Raw genomic sequence first — 18,966 nt, 5'->3', positions numbered from 1 at the left:
AATTACATTAATCTCGTTTGTTATGGATGAATAAAGCAATCTTAATGAAGACAAAGTTGCTTCTGTCTAACAACAAGCTACCACATTGCTGGATTTCAATGAAGGAGCTACACTCTCTTAAAAAAATTATTTGCCAACTATTAAAAGTTGCATAAAACGTCCACTACTGATTTCAGTCAAATGCGATGCAGTTTTAAAAATCTATCCATCTTTAGAGAATCAACAATTATTCTGAAAACGACCTTGGAATAAGACTAGGGGTTAAATCATTTATATAGTCAACTCAATCTCAATACTTTATCTGTACTTCAGTTTGCCATATGAACAATCACAAATGGCTTTAAAAATACTCTGTATGCACTTTGATGTTTTCCAGTTCCAGTTGCTTCATTACAGGAAAGATGTGGAAGCTTTAGAGAGAGTGCAGAGGAAATCCAACAGAACATGACTTAAAAGGAAAGGTTGAACAAGCTAGGGCTCTTCTCTTTGGAGCAAAGGATGATGAGAGAAGACTTGATAGAGGTGTATAAGATGATAAGAGGCAGAGAAACTGTGGACAGGTAACATCATTTTTAAGATGATCGGAGAAAAGTATCGGTGATGTCACAGACAGTTTTTTTCCCCACAACTAGGGATGGCAATGGAGATACATTAGTGACACTGAAAAGAATCTTAGATAGGTACAGTATGTTATTGAAATTTTAAAAAAAGCGGGCTATGTGGGAGGGAAGACTAGATTGATCTTGAAGTAGGTTAAAAGGTCAGTACATCATGGGCTGGAGGGTTTGTACGGTGCTGTTCTATGTTCCATCTTGACTGTAGAGGGAATGAACAACATTCAATTCATGCATTATGACAAACACACATATCAACAGCTTCGAATAAAGCAAGCTACATTTAAAAAGGCCAAACAACCCATTTTCAGGGAGTTGAGTTCTACATATCTCAATCACACTAAACTTACAAGTACAACACATTCACCTGAATAACGTAAGGGTTAGTGTGCCAGGTTATAAGGACTATTAACATTATGTAGTCAATTCATTAGAATGAATTAAGGTTATTGGATATGTTTAAAAACCTGACTTACTAAACTGATAGGAAGTAAAAACACTTTTTAAATGTGAAAGATGCCAGTACTGGTGGGAATCTTTAAAATTAGACAAGTTGTTCAGGAATAATCTTAAAATGCATTGCTTCAGAGAGAGGGCTGTGGAAATCTGGAACACAACTACAGAAAATGAAAAACTCAATTTGAAGATTTTGTTACCCAAGGAATAAAGAACAAGGAACGTTAATGACATGCAGATTTGTCAGGATCTAAAGTATGTGAAGTACATGGCAACTGATAGATCCTGTCCTACTTCCAGTTCCTCAGAAAACAAAAGCCTCTTCATACATGCCCAAAAAACTGGAGGGAGCAGATTTGCTTTATCTGTTTGAGAACTACAAACCACAAAGTAACATTCAGAATTGTAAAAGCAAAAGGCAACACAATGGAAATGAATGAATTATTAAACAACCAGCACATGAAACTTACCCTAATTATATACTGATAGATGATAAATAGACTGACAGCCATTGAAAGATTCGCCATGAATGAAAATACTGCAAGGTATTTTAGATCACGAATAAACACAATGCAGACCAAAATAGGAATTAAGCTCAGCATGTAAATCCTTGCATCAATGTTCCAATCTTCACTATGGAACTGCAAAGTTCTTGTGATGTTTAGGTCACTGTAACTTGTGTGATTCCTCAGGAAACCTTCCACTAGCTGCAGAAATAAAGCAATAACCTCATTAATTTCAAACATCAGGTCTGGAGTGGGCACTAACATAATCAGAAACAACAGATAATCCAAGTCTATGGAAATATCTAAACCAAAGCCTATGGAAATGTTTAAGCAGTTGATGTTTCAGCCAATCCCTTCATCAGAACTGGAAAGGAAGGGGGAAGGTGCCAGAAGAAGAAAGTGGAAGCTGTAATAAAATGTTGAGCTCATTCAAGCAGGAGGAACTAATGAAACAATATTGTATAAATAGAACATTAAATGATATACTGAATATAGAGGGTCTATCCTTTTTGATACATACTTTGTTAGTTATTGTTCAATGGTTAGATTAAAAGAACTCAGGGAGAAAAGTTGGGGAAGTTAATGGTAACGAAGATCTTCTGCAATAGAAGTTGCATAACAGGTAATTAGACGTTACATGATTATTATTGCTGAGGATGAACATGTTCCTGAATTTGCAGAGGCTACTGTAATTTGCAAAGGCTACAATGGGATTTAGAATGGAAACAGTTGAGATAAATATGGCAAATAGTTTATTTTAAATAGCATTGCATGTAGAATATAGTGTGTAAATATAGAAAGATGGACATCAAAAGAAGAATAGGGATGGCAAAAGACACCTTTACGAGAATGAAGAGTATACTAACCAATACCAAACTAGGCATGACAACCGCCTCAGAGTACTGAAATGTTACATTTATCTAGTTATATTATATGGCGCAGAACGTTGGACAATATCTAGTAACATAAGGAAACAAGTCGTAGCAGCAGAGATGTGGTTTTTGAGGATGCAAAGACTATCATAGACAAAACGACTATCTAACGAGGATGTCATGAACAGAGCAAACACAAAAAGAGAAATAATGTATGAGATCATGAAAAGGCAATATAATTTCATTGGACGTGTGATTAGGAAAGAGGAGTTAGAATGCACGGTAATTATGGAAAAGATTGAAGGGAAGAAAGCAAGAGGAAGACAAAGACAAATGATGGTGGAGACAGCAGCTAGAGAACTGGAAATGAATACCAATGAATTGATCCACTTGACCCGAAACAGGAAGTGTGTGGGCCATGGCAGTCAAAGCTCAAACTAGATTTTGAGCAAGGGATTTGGGGATAAAGTGTAAGAACACTGAAATCTAGTTTGGCTCAGAGAATTGCTAAAGCTAATTAGCATTAGACTTAAAAGATACAATCTCAATAATTCACACAAATACTTATACAGAACTTATGTACCTGTAATAGCCTTTTCCTTAAGCATTGACAAGCTACTAAATATCTAGTTAAAACTTAAGCTTTCATCAACCATTATACTTGACACACTAAAAACATTTGATTATCTTACGCGAATTGTTACCATTTCTTCTTTCCAGTTCCGCTTTAATGTAACATCCAAATCCGTCTAAAACTGACATATTGAGAAAATTCAGTGTAGGAGTCAGCCCATAGCTGCTCTTCTCCCATGGATCTCAAATAGCCATGTCAAACAGACCCTTAATGTCTGCTTCGAACGCAATTAGACAATACCTCATTACCACTCTCTTTCACCAGTCATGTCTCTCAATTGTCCAAAACAATTAAAAGCAGAATCTCACAGGTAGCAATCTCTGGATTGCTGCTTGTGACATGCACTAGTGAGGGTAAGAATAGAAAGATATAGCAGACAGATATGTGACTGAACGGTTAGTGCAGGGGACAGGGCTTCAGATTTGTCACTCATTGAGATCTCCTCCAGGGAAGGCATGTTATTCCTCTCCGCACCTTGTGGCACATCGGGCAGCAACCTTGCTATTTCTTTGGCATTCTGTTTTTTATGAGGCTGAGTTGTTAGCTTGACACTCAACCCAGTACCGATCGAAAGCATGTAAGGAGCTGGCCAGTTTCAAACCCGGGACCGCTGGCCTCGCAGTCTGGTGCTGATGCCACTACACCACTGGCCACTAAAGGAAGGTTTGATCTCTACAAAAAGGACAGGTGACATCAAACTCTAGAGGAGCTAATGCCCTTGTGGATAAGTATGCTAGAAATGGTTTAAATAACATTGGCAGGTTGATTGGAATCATGGTGTTAGGCCAAATGGCAGATCAGTTAGTGAAAAGGTGCAATCAATGTGCAGAAAGACTGAGGAAGGATAGCAAGTGAATATGGGGATAACTGCAGTCAGTTGGATGGGTTAAAGTTTCACGAGAAGTACAAGGAATAAAGGTGATGAACTGAGAGCATGGATCAGTACATGGAATTATGATGTTGTGTCCATTAGTTGTCATGAGGGCAGAATTAGCTGCTTGATGTTCCAGGGTACAGACGCTTCAAAAGGGATAGAGAGGGAGGTAAAAGAGGTGGAAGAGTAGCACTGCTAATCAGGAATTGCATCAGAGCAGCGGAAAGGGAGGATGTCATGTAGGAATTGTCCATTGAGTCAGAAATAGGAAGGAAGCAATCAGCCTACTGGGCCTTCCAATAGCAACCGGGACAGAGGAGTAAATACGAAAGCAGATTTTGGAAAGGTGTAGAAAAGCAGGGCTGTTGTCACGGATAACTTCAACTTCCCTTATATTGACTGGCACCTCCTCAGTGAAAAAGGTTTAGATGGGGCAGAGTTTGGTCGGGGTGTCTAGGGGGGGATTCCTGACATAGCATGTGCAGTCTGACTAGAAAGGCCATACTAAATCTAGTACTGTCAATGAACCTGTTCTGGAAGCAGACCTCTTGGTGGGTAAGCATTTCAGAGATAGTGACAACTCCCTGACTTTAAGCACACCCATGAACAGGACAGGAGCAAACATGGGCAAGTATTTAATTAGGGGAGGGCTAATTACAATAGTATTGAGCAGGAACTTGGGGGCATAAATTGGGAGCAGATGCTCTCAGAGAAATGCATAGTAGGAATGTGGAGGTTGTTTAGGAAGCACTGCATGGAGTTCTGCAGAGGTTTGCCCCACTGAGACAGCGAAAAGACAGTAGGGTGAAGGAACCATTGTAGACAGGAGAGGTGGAACATTTAATCAAGAGGTAGAACGAAAAGTCCCAAGACATTTTACATGTATATGAACAGGAGGATGACGAGAGTGAGGACTGGATCAATCATAGAGGAAGTGGGGATGTGTTCCTGGAGGTTGGGGGTGGGGGGGTGGAGGTGGTCTTTAATGAATACTTTACTGCAGTGTTCACCAACAAATGGGATTTTGACAAATGTGAAGTCAGCACAGAACAGACCAAAGTGCTGGAGCCTGTCATGCTTGAGAAAAATGCAGTGTTGGAACTTCTGAAAAACATTAGACAGACAAGTCCCCAAGGTCAGACAGGATATATCCCAGGTGACAATGGGAAGCCAAGAGACTACGCGAAGGCAGAGGATTGGAGGATGGCAAATGTTGTTCCTTTGTTTAAAAAGATAATATGAACAAGCCTAGGAATTATAGACCAGTGAGTCTCACTTCAATGGTGGGCAAAGAAATGGACAAGATTCTTAGGGTCATGAATTGAGTATTTGGAGAAACATTGCCTCATTAGGGATAGTCAACATGGATTTGAGAGGGCAAGTCCTCCCTCACAAGCTTAACATTGTCTCATTAGGGATAGATGGCATAAATGTGTGAGGGGCAGGTCACCCTCACAAGCCTAAGTTTAAGGAAACGAGACAAATTGATGAAAGTAAGTAGTGGATGCAGTGCGTACATATTTTACTAAAGCACTTGACAAGTTTCCCCATGGTCAGCTCATTTAGAAAGGAACGAGGCATGGGATCCGTGCAATCTTGGCTGCGTGGAATTAGAATTAGCTTGCCCACAGAAAGCAGAGGGTGGTAGCAGATGGAGCTTATTCTGAAAGGTGGTCAGTGTCTAATGATCTTCTGCAGGGATTTGTTCTGCGACCTCTTCTCTGAGTTTTAGAAATGGCTTTGATGAGAGTGGAAGGGTGGATTAGGAAGTGTGCAGATGGCACAAAGGTTGAAGGTGTGGTTTACGTAGAAGGATGTCAAGGATTACAACAGGATACAAACAAGATGCAGAGCTGGGTAGAGAATGGTCAGATGGAGTTCAGGCTGGAAAAGTGTGAGGTGATACACTTTAGAAGACCCTACTTGAAGGCAGAGTCAAGGTTAATGGCAGGATTCTGAGTAGTGTGAAAGGACAGAGGATCTGAAGGTTCATGTCCATAGCTACCTCAAAAATGCTGTGCAAACTGATAGGGTGGTAAAGGAGACACATGGCCTTTATTAGTCAGGAGACCAAGTTGAATGAAGCAAAACAGCACCAGCAACAAATACGATGAAATCTGCAGATGCTGGAAATTCAAGCAACACACATCAAAGTTGCTGGTGACCGCAGCAGGCCAGGCAGCATCTCTAGGAAGAGGTACAGTTGACGTTTCGGGCCGAGACCCTTTGTCAGGACTAACTGAAGGAAGAGCTAGTAAGAGATTTGAAAGTGGGAGGGGGAGATCCATAAGGATAGGAGAAGACAGGAGGGGGAGAGATGGAGCCAACAGCTGGACAGGTGATTGGCAAAAGGGATATGAGAGGATCATGGGACAGGAGGCCTAGGGAGAAAGAAAAAGGGGGAGGGGGGTAGTCCAGAGGATGGGCAAGGGTTTATAGTGAGAGGGACAGAGGGAGAAAAAGGAAAGAGAGAGAGAAGAATAATGTGTGTATATAAATAAATAGCAGATGGGGTACACTCAGGTTGGAGGAACAACACCTTATATTCTGTCTGGGTAGCCTCTAACCTGATGGCGTGAATGTTGACTTCTCAAACTTCCGCTAATGCCCCACCTCCCCCTCGTACCCCATCTGTTATTTATTTATATACACACATTCTTTTCATCCCTCTCCTTTTTCTCCCTCTGTCCCTCTGACTATACCCCTTGCCCATCCTCTGGGCTTCCCCCTCCCCCTTTCTTTCTCCCTAGGCCTCCTGGCCCATGATCCTCTCATATCCCTTTTGCCAATCAACTGTCCAGCTCTTGGTTCCATCCCTCCCCCTCCTGTCTTCTCCTATCATTTCAGATCTCCCCCCACCCTTTTCAAATCTCTTACCATCTCTTCTTTCAGCTAGTCCTGACGAAGGGTCTCGGCCCAAAACATCGACTGTACCTCTTCCTAGAGATGCTGCCTGGCCTGCTGCAACTTTGATGTGTGTTACCAGCAACAAATGGTACATTTTGCAGACAGTTCATAAAAATATAAGATACTCCAGTAGGTATATTGCTGCAGTCCACATCCTGTAATTTCTCTTTTAAGAATGCAGTTTTGAACCAACTAAACAATCTGGCGCTTTTGCAATCTTCTGGGGATTTGGCAAAATCAAGACTCGAGAGTACAGGTACAGCAAGGCAACCATCACTGGGAGTGGATGCTGCGTCGAGGCCTAATGGTGGAAGATGAACCTGTGGTCAGCTCCATTACTCACACTGATTAAAACATCAAGCACTATTAAAATTGTTGAGGACAAGAGCGGAAAACAGAGGCATTCAGCGATATCTGCCTGTGTTTGACTGGACTTCCTCACTTCTCACTACAACTGTCGGGCGGAGATGCAGGAGTCTTGGGTCCCAGGCTGCCAGGTTAAGGAGCAGTTGTTGTCCTACAGCCATCAGGCTCATGGACTGGCTTCAACTGCCTCAACGCCGCCAGGCTCCGCAGCTGTGGACTCACTTTTAGCCACTCTGCAGTTTATGTTCCATGTGCTTTAAATTACTTTTTAAAAATATACCATTTACTTGATTAGTCCTCTTTTGCAAGCTGATTATGTGGCAGTCTTGTTTGTGTTTTTTTGTGAATTCTATTGTGTTCTTTGTTTTTGTGAGTGACTGCAAGAAATTGTATATGATATACACATTTTGATAATGATTTAGAAGAGCCATCAGGTAATCTTGCAGCACTATCTGGTTAAACCACGTTTGGAGTATGTGTTCATTTCTGGTCACGTCATTATAGGAAGGGTGTGGAAACCTCAGAGATTTACATGATGCTGCCTGGATTAGAGAACATGTCTTATGAGGAAAATTGAACAAACTAGGGCTTTTCTTTTTGGAGCAAAGGAAAATAAGAAGCAACTGGTAGAGGTGCACAAGATGATTAGTGGCATAAGCAGGACAGCCAGCATATTTTTCCCCATAGTATTAATGGACAATACCAGAGGGCATCAGTTTAAGATGAGCAGAGGAAATTTTAGGGGAGATGTCAGAGCTAGGTTTTTATATACACAGAACTGTGGGTGCCTGGAACACACTGCCTGGGGTGGTGGTACAGGGTGATACAGAGACACTTAAGATGCTCTTCAGTAGACACATGTACTGTACGCAAAAAATGGAAGGCTATGGACTATGTAGATGGGAAAGGTTGGACCGATCAAGGTTTGCATTGCTCAGCACAATATTTGGCCTAAATGCTCCACTGTACTGTACTGATCTGCCTTCTAAAACAATTCCTACCAACTATTAGTCACTCACCTGCTTCATATTAACACCAACGAATACAAAATAAACTGAGCAAAATCCCAGCTGTGTAATGATGAGGAAAAACTCTACGGTCATCCTGGAAAGAAAGTTACACATAGGTTAAGCTAATAAATCCAGAAAATAGATTTGTTAGTCCAGTTAAAAGAAAAATGACTACAATTTCTATAGCATGAGTCACCTGTATAATATTGGGAAAATGCTAAATTGTATACAGTGGTTTCAGAAATATCAGTTAAATGATTAATGTAATGTTGGACAAGCTGTAATATTAGAAAGTCATTGAAGGACTTTCCCTGCTTTTCAATAATGCTATAGGATCACCCTCCAGGGCAATTAGAGACGAGTTAGGCCAGCACACTAAACACCATGATCCTACCTACCTGTAATTCCACTTTCAAAGGACTACGTGCTTGTACTTCCACATCCTTTGTTCCATTACACTCCCTAATGCCCTACCATTCATAGTGCAAGTCCTATGCTGGTTTGACTTTCTCAAATGCATCACCTCACAGTTATCAGTATTGAAATCTATTTGCCACTTATTATCCCAAGATACCCCTGCAATCTACAATAACTCTCCCTGCAACTTGGGCCCTTTAGTTCGAACAAAATCCTTGTAAATCTTTTCTACAATAATTTTCTTCACTATGAACAACCCCTACTAATTCCGGGCAATTGCTCAAGACTTACGCACTTAAATCCAAATAATTTACATAAATAATGAATAACAAGTCATTGGCGAGGTAACACTTGGAGCACTGCATCCTGCTGTAGGAAAGACATAGTTAAACTGGGAGAAGTGCAGAAAAGATTTATAAGGATGTTGCCACAACTAAAGGGCCCGAGATATAGAGAGAGGTTGGCTAGGCAAGATCTTTATTTTTTGGAATGTAGGAGATTGAAGAGTGACCTTATAGAAATGCTTAAAATTATGAGGCATAGATAAAGACACAAAAACTTTTTCCCTAGGGCAGGGGAGATCAAAACTAGGGAGCATAGATTTAGGGTGAGAGGGAAATGGCTTAGAGATTTCAGGGACAAATTTTCCCATGCAGAGAATGTTGAGTACGTGAAATGCACTGCCAGATGTGGTTCAGGCAGGTCCGACAGTATCATTTATAAAGGGCTCAAAATAGGTACGTGGAGTGGCAGGGCTTAGATGGGCCAAATGCGCAGGAGGCTGAAGCACTCTGGTCGGCAGGGAGGCAGCAGGCTGAACAGCCTGTGTTGGTGCTGTATTACTCTGTAACAGGGGTTCCCAGCCTGGGGTCCATGGACCCCTATGTCAGTGGCGAGGCTTCATGGCATTAAAAAAAAGTTGGGAACCCCTGCTCTATAACTATCCACTTCTCTACTTATTCGCCCTAAAATATGACACATGTCCGTCTCCTGGTTCACATGACACCCAACAATGTTAAGGGTAATTTACTCTACCAAAATACCTACCAACCATGCAGTAACAGGGAAAATACACCGACTCCATACAGGCAACATCCAATATCAGAATCAAACCCAGGACTCTGGAGCTATGAGGCAACTGATTTAACAGCTGTTCTTTCATTTAAAAACTCATAGCTCAAATAATACAAGTTCAGACTAACACAGAGTCATAAAAAAGTATAGCACAAAAACAGGCCCTTCAGCGCATCTACTCCAAGCTGAGTCATTTAAGCTGCCTACTCCCATCGACCTGCACCAGGACCATAGCCCTCCATTCCCCTACTATACACGTACCTATTCAAACTTCTCTTAAACATTGAAATGTACCACTTGCACTGGCAGTTCGTCCCACGTTCTCATGACCCTCTGAGTGAAGTTTCTCCTCGTGTTCCCCTTGAACTTTTTACCTTTCACCCTTAACCCATGACCTCTACTTGCCAAATCTGCCAAAAGCCTTCTTTATGACTCTATCTACCTATGATGCAACTATCAATAAATTATTGACCTGTATTCACGGATCCCTCGGTTCTACCACAATCATCAGTACCCTTCTATTTACTATGTATGACCTACCCTGGTGGTCCTACCAAAATGCAACACCTCACACTTATCTGCCACTTTCAGCCCATTTTAACAACTGGTGCAGATCCCGCTGCAAGCTATGATAGTCTTCCCCACTGTCCAGTACACCCTAATCTTGGAGTCATCCTCTAATCTGATGATCCAGTTAGCCACATCATCGTCCAGATCATTGATTTAAATAACAAACAACAATGGACCGAGCAACAATCCCTGTGGCACTCCACTAGTCACTAGCCCCCAGTCAGAGGCGCAACCATCTGCTACTACTCTCTGGCTTCTCCCACAAGACCAATACCTGATCCAATTTAATTACTCATCTTGAATGCTAAGTGACTGAACCTACTTGAACAACCTCCCATGCAGGACATGGTCAAAGTCCATGTAGACAACATCCACTGCCTTGCCTTCATCAATTTCCTTGGTAATTTCCTCAAAAAAATTTTAAGATCAGTTAGAAACAATCTACCACACACAAAGCCATGCTGATTATCCCTAATCTGTCCATGTCTATCCAAATACTCATATCCAGTCCTTCTGTATATCTTCCAATAACCGTCCCATGACAGATGTCAGGCTCACCGGCCTATAATTGCCTGTTTTATTTTTAGAGCCTTTCTTAAACAGCTAAACAACATTAGCTATCCTCTAATTCTCTGGGACCTCACCTGTCACCAAGGAAGATTTAAGCATCTCTGCTAGGGCCTTGGCTATTTCTGCACTTGCCTCCCACAGAATCCAAGGAAACACCTTGTCAGGCCCTGAGGATTTATCCACCCTAATTTGCCTCAAGACAGCGAACACCTCATCTGTAAAGGTTTCATAAAGATGATGCTGCTTCGCATCACTTCTATCTACACTATTTCAGTCTCCTGACTAAATACAAATGCAAAAAAATCCACTTACAATCTCCCCCACCTCTTTTGGCTCCACACATGGATTACCATTCTGATCTTCTAGAGATCCAATTTTGTCCCTTGCAATCCCTTTGCTCTTAACATTTCTGTAGAATCCCTTAGGATTCTCATTAATCTTCTCTGGTAGGGAAACCTCATGCCTTCTTTTGGCCCTCCTACTTTCTGAAATGTTGTCTTACATTTCTTATATTCCATAAGCACCTCATTTGTCCCTACCTGCCTATACCAGCTATGCATTTCTTTATGTTCTTAACCAGGACCTCAATATCTCTTGAAAACCAAGGTTCTCTAAATCTGTTATCTTCACCTTTTATTCTGACAGGCACATACCAGCTTTATGCTCTCAAAATTTCACTTCTGAAGTCCTCCCACTTTCCAAATGCACCTTTGCCAATACAAACTATACAAACTTCTGACACCTACCCTGTCTCATTCCCTAACAGCAAATCAAATATCACACACCATCTCATTGGGACGTCTACGTACTGACTAAAGAAATTTCCTAACACTTTTGACAAACTCTAACCCATCTAATCCTTTTACAGTATGGGAGTCCCAGTCAATGTGGAAAGTTAAAATCATTTACTTAACAAACTAATGTTTCTTGCAACAATCTGAAATCTCTCCACAAATGTTTCCTCTAAATCCAAATCCCTTGGTTTATTGGTTAGTCTGTAATACAGTCCCATCAACATACCTTTCTTATACCTCAGTTCCACCCATTACGCCTCACTGGACAAGTTCGCCAGACTGTCCTGACTAAGCACTGCCATAATGTTAGTAACTTCAAAACAAAAGCATTTTACTAACTAAAATATCCCTTATTGTGGAAAATAAAAGTCATATTTCCCAATGATATCTCCAGTTTTACCTTCCCAGTGGAGCTTTCCTTCGAAGACAAGGGAACGGTCCATGTTCCATCGCAAATGTAACTGTATCACCATAACTCAGGCTCTGCCTTTTAAATCTATTCACGTAAAAGTAAATTACAAAAGAAAGGTTAACATTAAAAAATAAACATAAACCACTGTATTTCAATATGGCAATATCACTGCACTCAAACATTTAGTAGTTTTGCTTCACAGTCAACTGAACTAATTTCAATAGAAATTGAGCTTCAAGCACAACAGATCACAATCAGTCTAGAATAGGCAGGAACACCTCTGCCACAACTACTGTCAACACCAGCAACCAACAAGGCTGTATTCTCAGCCACCTACTTTACTCCCTGTACACTCTCAACTGCATGGCCAGATTCTTCTCCAACTCCATATACAAGTTTACAGATATCACCGGATTGTGCCAGATCTCAAATAATGATGAGTCAGGAGTACAGGAAAAAAAGAGTTGAGCTCAAGTTTTATTGACAACCATAAACTGGTCCTCTGGGGTTAAGGTGCAGTATAGTACCAACAGTCACACTCAGAGCATATACAATTATGATAACAGAAAGGAACACAGTTCAAATTCAAGCTTAATTAATTAAACAACCATAAACGGTAGTCCTCTGGGGCTAAGCTGTGATGCAGTACCAACAATCACACACAGCACATAGAGCATATATAATTATGACAGCAGAAAAAGTTACAAAAAAGATTAAAACTAGTAATAATTTGGTCAAGTTCCTGAGTGACATGGCCTATAGATTGGTGGCGCATCGATGCAAGAATAGGCTACAGCAGTTCCTCACTTCGCGGAAGTGCAGCCGCAGATCAACTCAATCCAGCTTGTCTTCCCAAGAGTGAACACTAGAGGGCAGCCCCCAACCCAGTACAGAGTCCCACAGCACACAGCCAGCTCCGGTGTCTCCTATGCCAGCGACCGCAACAGGTAATACTGAGGCACTAAGACCTTGTCCACACAGCAACCAAGGCAATGCAGCTCCACCACCAGTGGTCTCTGCAATGAATCAGTAAATCGGACTCGTGCAATTCTATATTACCGAAGTCCAACAGGTCTTGCAATCACAAGAAAGACATCCAAGCAACTATTTCCATCCTTTGTTGGATCACGCACTGCATGGGTGGCTGAAGTGGACTGCAATCCGGAGCGCAACAAGTCCAGCCCCATCCCTATCCAACAACTCACTAGTGGGGCAGACCTACCGTACGTGATGTTCTTAATATCCAGCAGTGTCTTGTCAGTGTCGTTGTAAACAAAAAGATAGTACGAACAATTGCATCTTTGCTTGGACCCAGAGGCCACTGCATCAAGAGAGCACCGCCACCTTACCAGAAGTCTAGTAACATGACTCGATGAGAAAAACCTTTCCCTCAAAGTTAGCAAAAATAAAAAAAGCTGGTCATTGAGATGTGATGAGAAAACTTTTCCCTCAAAGTTAGCAAAAATAAAAAAAAGCTGGTCATTGACTTGAAGTGGGTTAGTGCATATGCCCATTTTAGAGCAATGGTGCTGAGGTTGAAATCTTCAAGTTTCTAGGAGTGAACATCACCAATAACCTGTCCTGTATCACGTGTCCTATATAACTTTGCTCTAAACAACCATGTTGACACCACAGCCAAGAAAGATCATTGGTGCTTCGACTTTCTCCGGAGGCTGAAGTCTTTTTTTTAAGTCAATGCAACATAGAAAGCATCCCAACTGGATGCGCAACAGCTCTGCATGTGACCACAAGAAACTGCAAATAATTAAATAGTTGTGTCACAGCTCAACACAACATGAAAACCAGCTACTCCATGAACTCCATTTACTCTTACTCCTGACTCAGTAAAGCAGACATCAAGACCCCAACCACCTCAGACATTGTTCTTCTCCCTGCCATCAGGCAGAAGATACAAAAGCCTGAAAGCATATACCACCAGGCTCAAGGACAGCTTCTATCCTGCCATATTAAGGCTATTGCATGTTTTCTTAGTACATTAGGATGGACTCTAACTCAAAATCTCCAATACCTTGTTGTGACCTTGCATCTTACTTTCTACCTGCACACAGTTTCACTGTATTCTGCATTGATATTTTCCCTTCTACTACCTTATTGCTCTGTTAAAATGAATTGATCCATATGGGTTGGTATACGAGACAATTCTTTTTCTATTATACATGTGACAATAATTAATCTATTTACCAATTTCCATTCGAACATAGCAAACCATGTGAAGAAGAAAAAAAATCAGTGTGGGATTTTATCACCTGTTCCCACTTGGCTCAGTAATCCTTTTTGTCATTTCATCTCCCAACAACATCACGTACATTTTTGTGACATTTAAAAACTTGTTTTGCTCCAACGTTTCTGATGAGACATCATTTACCAGAAACATTAAACCTCTTATTTTCTCCATAGAAGCTCTGACGTGCAAGGTATTTCAGTATTTGCTGTAACAAGGTAAAGACTTAGAGAAATTGCCTGACGGCACTTAATAGCAGTTGAACAGCGGTATGAGCGAACAGCTTATTGACAAGGAAATTTCAAAAGATAAATGAGACATGGTATCCAAAAATAAAGTGATAATATCTTAAAAGAAACAAAGGGTTTTACCTTTGACAGAAGTGGTGGCTACAGCGCACTACAATATGCATACAATGAATTGCCACTATTCCCATAAGAACAAGGCTGATTGGTCCCAACTGAAAGAAATTGTTCATAAATGTACCAGTTAATCTACTTACATGCTCATGCATACAGAAAATCATAATTCAACACTGCTCATTTTGTAACAATGCAAATTGTAATCAGACTCAAAATTAAGAACACATCAACCCAACTAGTCCCTGGCAAATCAAACCATCTTCCTAGGACTAGGAAGATGTGGATGGCATGGACCAGTTGCCCATTCACAGCACATAACCCTCCAGGCCAAGTGCCTCTTGAACTTTGCAATTATACCCACCTTGACCACTTCCTGGGGCCAGTCATCCCGGCTACTCACCATGCTGTATAAAAAAAATACCTCAAGTCTCTTAAATCTCTCTCCTGTTATCTGAATCGGTGCTCTCTAGTTTTGGACTCCCAAACCCTGGGGAAGAGACGATGACTATGCATCATATCCATGCCCCTTATGATTTTATAACCTTCTATACGGTCACCCTCATTTCATGCACTCTAGGGAGTAAAGATCTAGCATGGCCAACCTCTCCCTACAATTCATGTCTTTTAGCCCAGGCAGTATCCTTATAAATCTCTTTTGTATTTCACACCTTCTCTCTAACTGATCAAGATCTCTGTAATTCATGTAACCTTCTCCACTATCAACAAGACCCCCGACTTAGTATCACCAACAAACACGAATCAAGTTAAATCCATTCTTACCCAAATCAGTTATATAATGAACAAGAGGTCCCAACACCGACCCAGAGCACCCCACTAATCACAGGCCTCCAGTCAGAGAATCGATTTTCAACCATCACACTCGGCTTCTTATCCAGCTAATTCTGAATCGACTCCACTAGCTCCCTAAATGCAATGGCCTTTCAGAGCAGCTTGCCATGTGGGATCTCGTCAAAGGCATAAGTAAAGTCCATACAGACAATATTCACTCTATCTTCATTTATCTCCTCAGTTACCTCTTCAATAAACTCAAAAAGACTTGTCATATGACATCCAATGTACAAAGCCATGCTGTCAATTCCTGATCAGGCCCACAAATGTGTCCCACAAAATAGTATACTCCCAGTATACTCCCTACAACTGCACTCAATCTCCCCAGCCTGTAGTTACTTGACCTATCCTTGAACAATGGAACAATAGTAGCCACCGACCAATCTTCTGGGACACCACCACCCAGCTATTAACAAAGCAAATTCTCGAACAGCACCTCCATGATTTATTCCCTGGCTGCCCTGAAGTCTGGGGTTGCACTTGGTCAAGCCTTGGGGATTTGCCCACCGTAATGCACTTCAAGGCTACAGATATCTCCTTCCTTGCAACTTGCATATGATCCAACACTACTACTACCCTAATTTCTCTAGCATCCATGATATTCTCCTGAGTAAACACTGAAGCGAATTAAATATTACCATAAATATCTCAGCCATCTCCTATGGCTCTGCATATAAGCGGCCACGATGGTCTTTAAGAAGACCTAGTTTCACCCACATCATCCTTCCTTTTACTGTTAGCAGAACTGAGAAACTTCTTGGGGTTACCTTTAACCTTGCCTGCCAAAACCATCTCACACCCTCTTTTTGCCCTCCTGATTTTCCTCTTAAGCCTGTTCTTAAACTTCTTCATACTCGTTGAGGGACTCATTCATACCCAGCTGCCTAAAAAAAATGTACACTTCCTTCTTTTTCTTGATCAGTCTCAATATCTCCTGAACTTGGTATGTCTATCCTTCACCCTAACAGGAACATACTGTCCTTGGACTCTACATATGAATTTGCTTAATACCTACCACTTGCCAACTGTTTCTTTGCCTTTAAGTAGAGTCACCCGGTCAATCCCAGCTAGATCCTAACTAATACCCTCAAAGTTGGCCCTATTCCAGTTCAGGACATCATCTTGTGGTCATGTTCTATTTTTTTCCATCACTATTTGACAAACTCTATCCCTTCCAACCTCTTTAAAAAAAAAGCTTGAAATGGCAGAGAAAATTTACAAACATGTCGCCAGTACTTGAGGACCGGAATTATAGGGCAAGGTTAAACAGATTAGGGCTTTACCCCGGAGAAGAGGAGAATGAGGGGGAAATCTTAGAGGTATACAATATTGAGCGTATACAATATTATGAAGCATATTATTATAGTGAATGTATATAGGTTTCTCCCCCCTCAGATTGGATGAGAATAGGCCTACAGGCCATAGGTTTGGGGTGAAACGCAAAATATTTAAATGGAATCTGAAAGGAACCTTATTCACTCAGAGGGTAGTGAGTGTAGAATGAGCTACTGGAAGAGGTAAATATGGGTTCCATTTTCAAATTTAAGAATATTTTGGATAGGTGCACAGATTGGAGGGATTTGGAGTAATATAGTCCAGACGCAGGTAGATGGGACTAGGCAAAGGAGCCATTTATTTAGTGGTGTAGGGCAGAGTAGACCCTTCCAGCCAAGCTGCCAGCAACCCCTGACAAACACAATTAACCTTAACCTAATCAAGGGACAATTTACAATGATCAATTAACCTACTAACCGATACATCTTCAGACAGTGAGAGGAAACCCAAGGACCCAGGGAAAGCACACACAGTCCACAGGGTGAAGGTACAGAACTCCTTAGAGAATAGCACCAGAAACGAACTCCAAACTCGGGAACACTCTGAGCTGTAATACCACCATGCTCACAGCTACACTATCGTGGCATCCCAAAGGATCAGTGGTCCTATCTGCTCTTTTACTATCAATATGGCCATTTTGATTGCTAGGCTTACACTCTTCGGTTGTTGCATGGACCTGTCTTCTCACCAACTTCGCTTCTGAAGTCCTACCCTACTCCTGCTGACCCAGTCTGAATTTTCCCTAGTGGCAAAAGCAAATTTCCTCACTTGGACACACGTTCCCAAACAATTCAACTGCAAGCCATCCCTCTTGTAAAGGTCACCTCTACCAAGCTGTCCAGTTGTCAAATTGAACGGTAACAAATGTTTTTTGACTTTCTGAAACTATAATACACCCCAAGCAATTTTTAAACCAAGGTAGAATACCCTTTCTTAATAACATCACAATCTTGAATACGAAATAATAAATTAATTTAATTTACTTGAACTTCAAACACAAATTCCTTTTGCATTATTTTTTGGTCAAAGTTTTCTGATTCATAGCAACCTTTTTAGTTTACGTGTTTGAATTTCAAACCTATTTTAGACAGGATTCAATGCTTTCTACAAAGTGTCAAATCATAAAACATCTCGGATGAAAATGCTAATGGTATCATACAAAGTTCAGAAAGTTAAGAGCTCAAACATTATTTAACTTGGCTGAAGCATGCAAATATTATTGAAATAAAATGAAAAGTAATTCTTCTTGATCTATTCAGCAAAAATACAAATTTTCAAAACAAAATCTCTTTAAATACTACACAGTAGGTCTTACCATAAGCCCTGCATTTTTTATTGCAAGTGGTAAACCTAACAGTCCAGTTCCAATATTTCCCTTCAACAAATGAATTAATGTTTGTGTGAACCTGTAACAAAAACAAAATAACTGATCATCATTTGCTTTAATGTACCAATACTTCACTTGATAAAATAACATTTTTATTAAATTTAGACTTTGTTGATTTCCTTAGAGGGGCACCTGACAAAGACCCGTATTAGTTGAATTTGTGCAGGTTAGAGAAGGCAGAAAATCAGCAATGAGCATGTCAATGAACATCAGATAACAATATCCATTTACAAAATGCCTCTAAATTACTAAAAACAATTACTTTTGCTTTTGAAGTGACATCTGGACAAGGCCAACCAAGGTTCAAAGCAGTACAATTCAGAGCATTGTTTCAACATTTACTGAAACTGATACCTACCAATGCATAATGAAATATTATAAGCAATATCACCAAAAATTTCAAAAATTCTTCAAAGTATAATTCAGAATATTTCAAACCTGTTTGTCATTTACTTTCAAAGTCTACCCAGGTTTGTTTGTTTACTTATACACACACACACCTCCTTTTAATAAATAATACAAACAGGCCTGAAATGATTGATACTAACATCTTTCTTTGTGAAAATTCCTTCTGTGACCAGTTTTTCTCTTGTTAAAGCCCAAATATTCCTGACCCAAATATTCCAATTAGCTCTACGTCATCAAGTTTCACTGAGGAGCTGTTATGGGGAAGTAATCCAAAATTATTGTACAGAGATAAGAACGCCAAATCAGT

The 18,966-nt window shown here is 40.7% G+C and overlaps 1 protein-coding gene across 2 annotated transcripts in view; it reads right to left on the bottom strand.

Annotated features, from left to right (window-relative positions):
* Positions 1-18,966, bottom strand: part of slc36a4 (solute carrier family 36 member 4) — a 299,790-nt gene that overhangs the window by 264,806 nt on the left and 16,018 nt on the right. For both annotated transcript variants that reach the window (XM_063053867.1, XM_063053866.1), the window contains exons 3-7: positions 18,180-18,270; positions 14,690-14,778; positions 12,065-12,160; positions 8,249-8,333; positions 1,541-1,777 (exon numbers count right to left, since the gene is read on the bottom strand). In XM_063053867.1, the coding sequence (XP_062909937.1) occupies positions 1,541-1,777; positions 8,249-8,333; positions 12,065-12,160; positions 14,690-14,778; positions 18,180-18,270 (598 nt within the window). The remainder of the gene's footprint in view (positions 1-1,540; positions 1,778-8,248; positions 8,334-12,064; positions 12,161-14,689; positions 14,779-18,179; positions 18,271-18,966) is intronic.

Source organism: Mobula hypostoma, chromosome 7 (assembly GCF_963921235.1).
Source record: "Mobula hypostoma chromosome 7, sMobHyp1.1, whole genome shotgun sequence".
In the NCBI taxonomy this organism is placed as follows: Eukaryota; Metazoa; Chordata; class Chondrichthyes; order Myliobatiformes; family Myliobatidae; genus Mobula; species Mobula hypostoma.
Note: the sequence above shows the minus strand (reverse complement) of the source record. Positions and strands in the feature narration are given on the sequence as shown.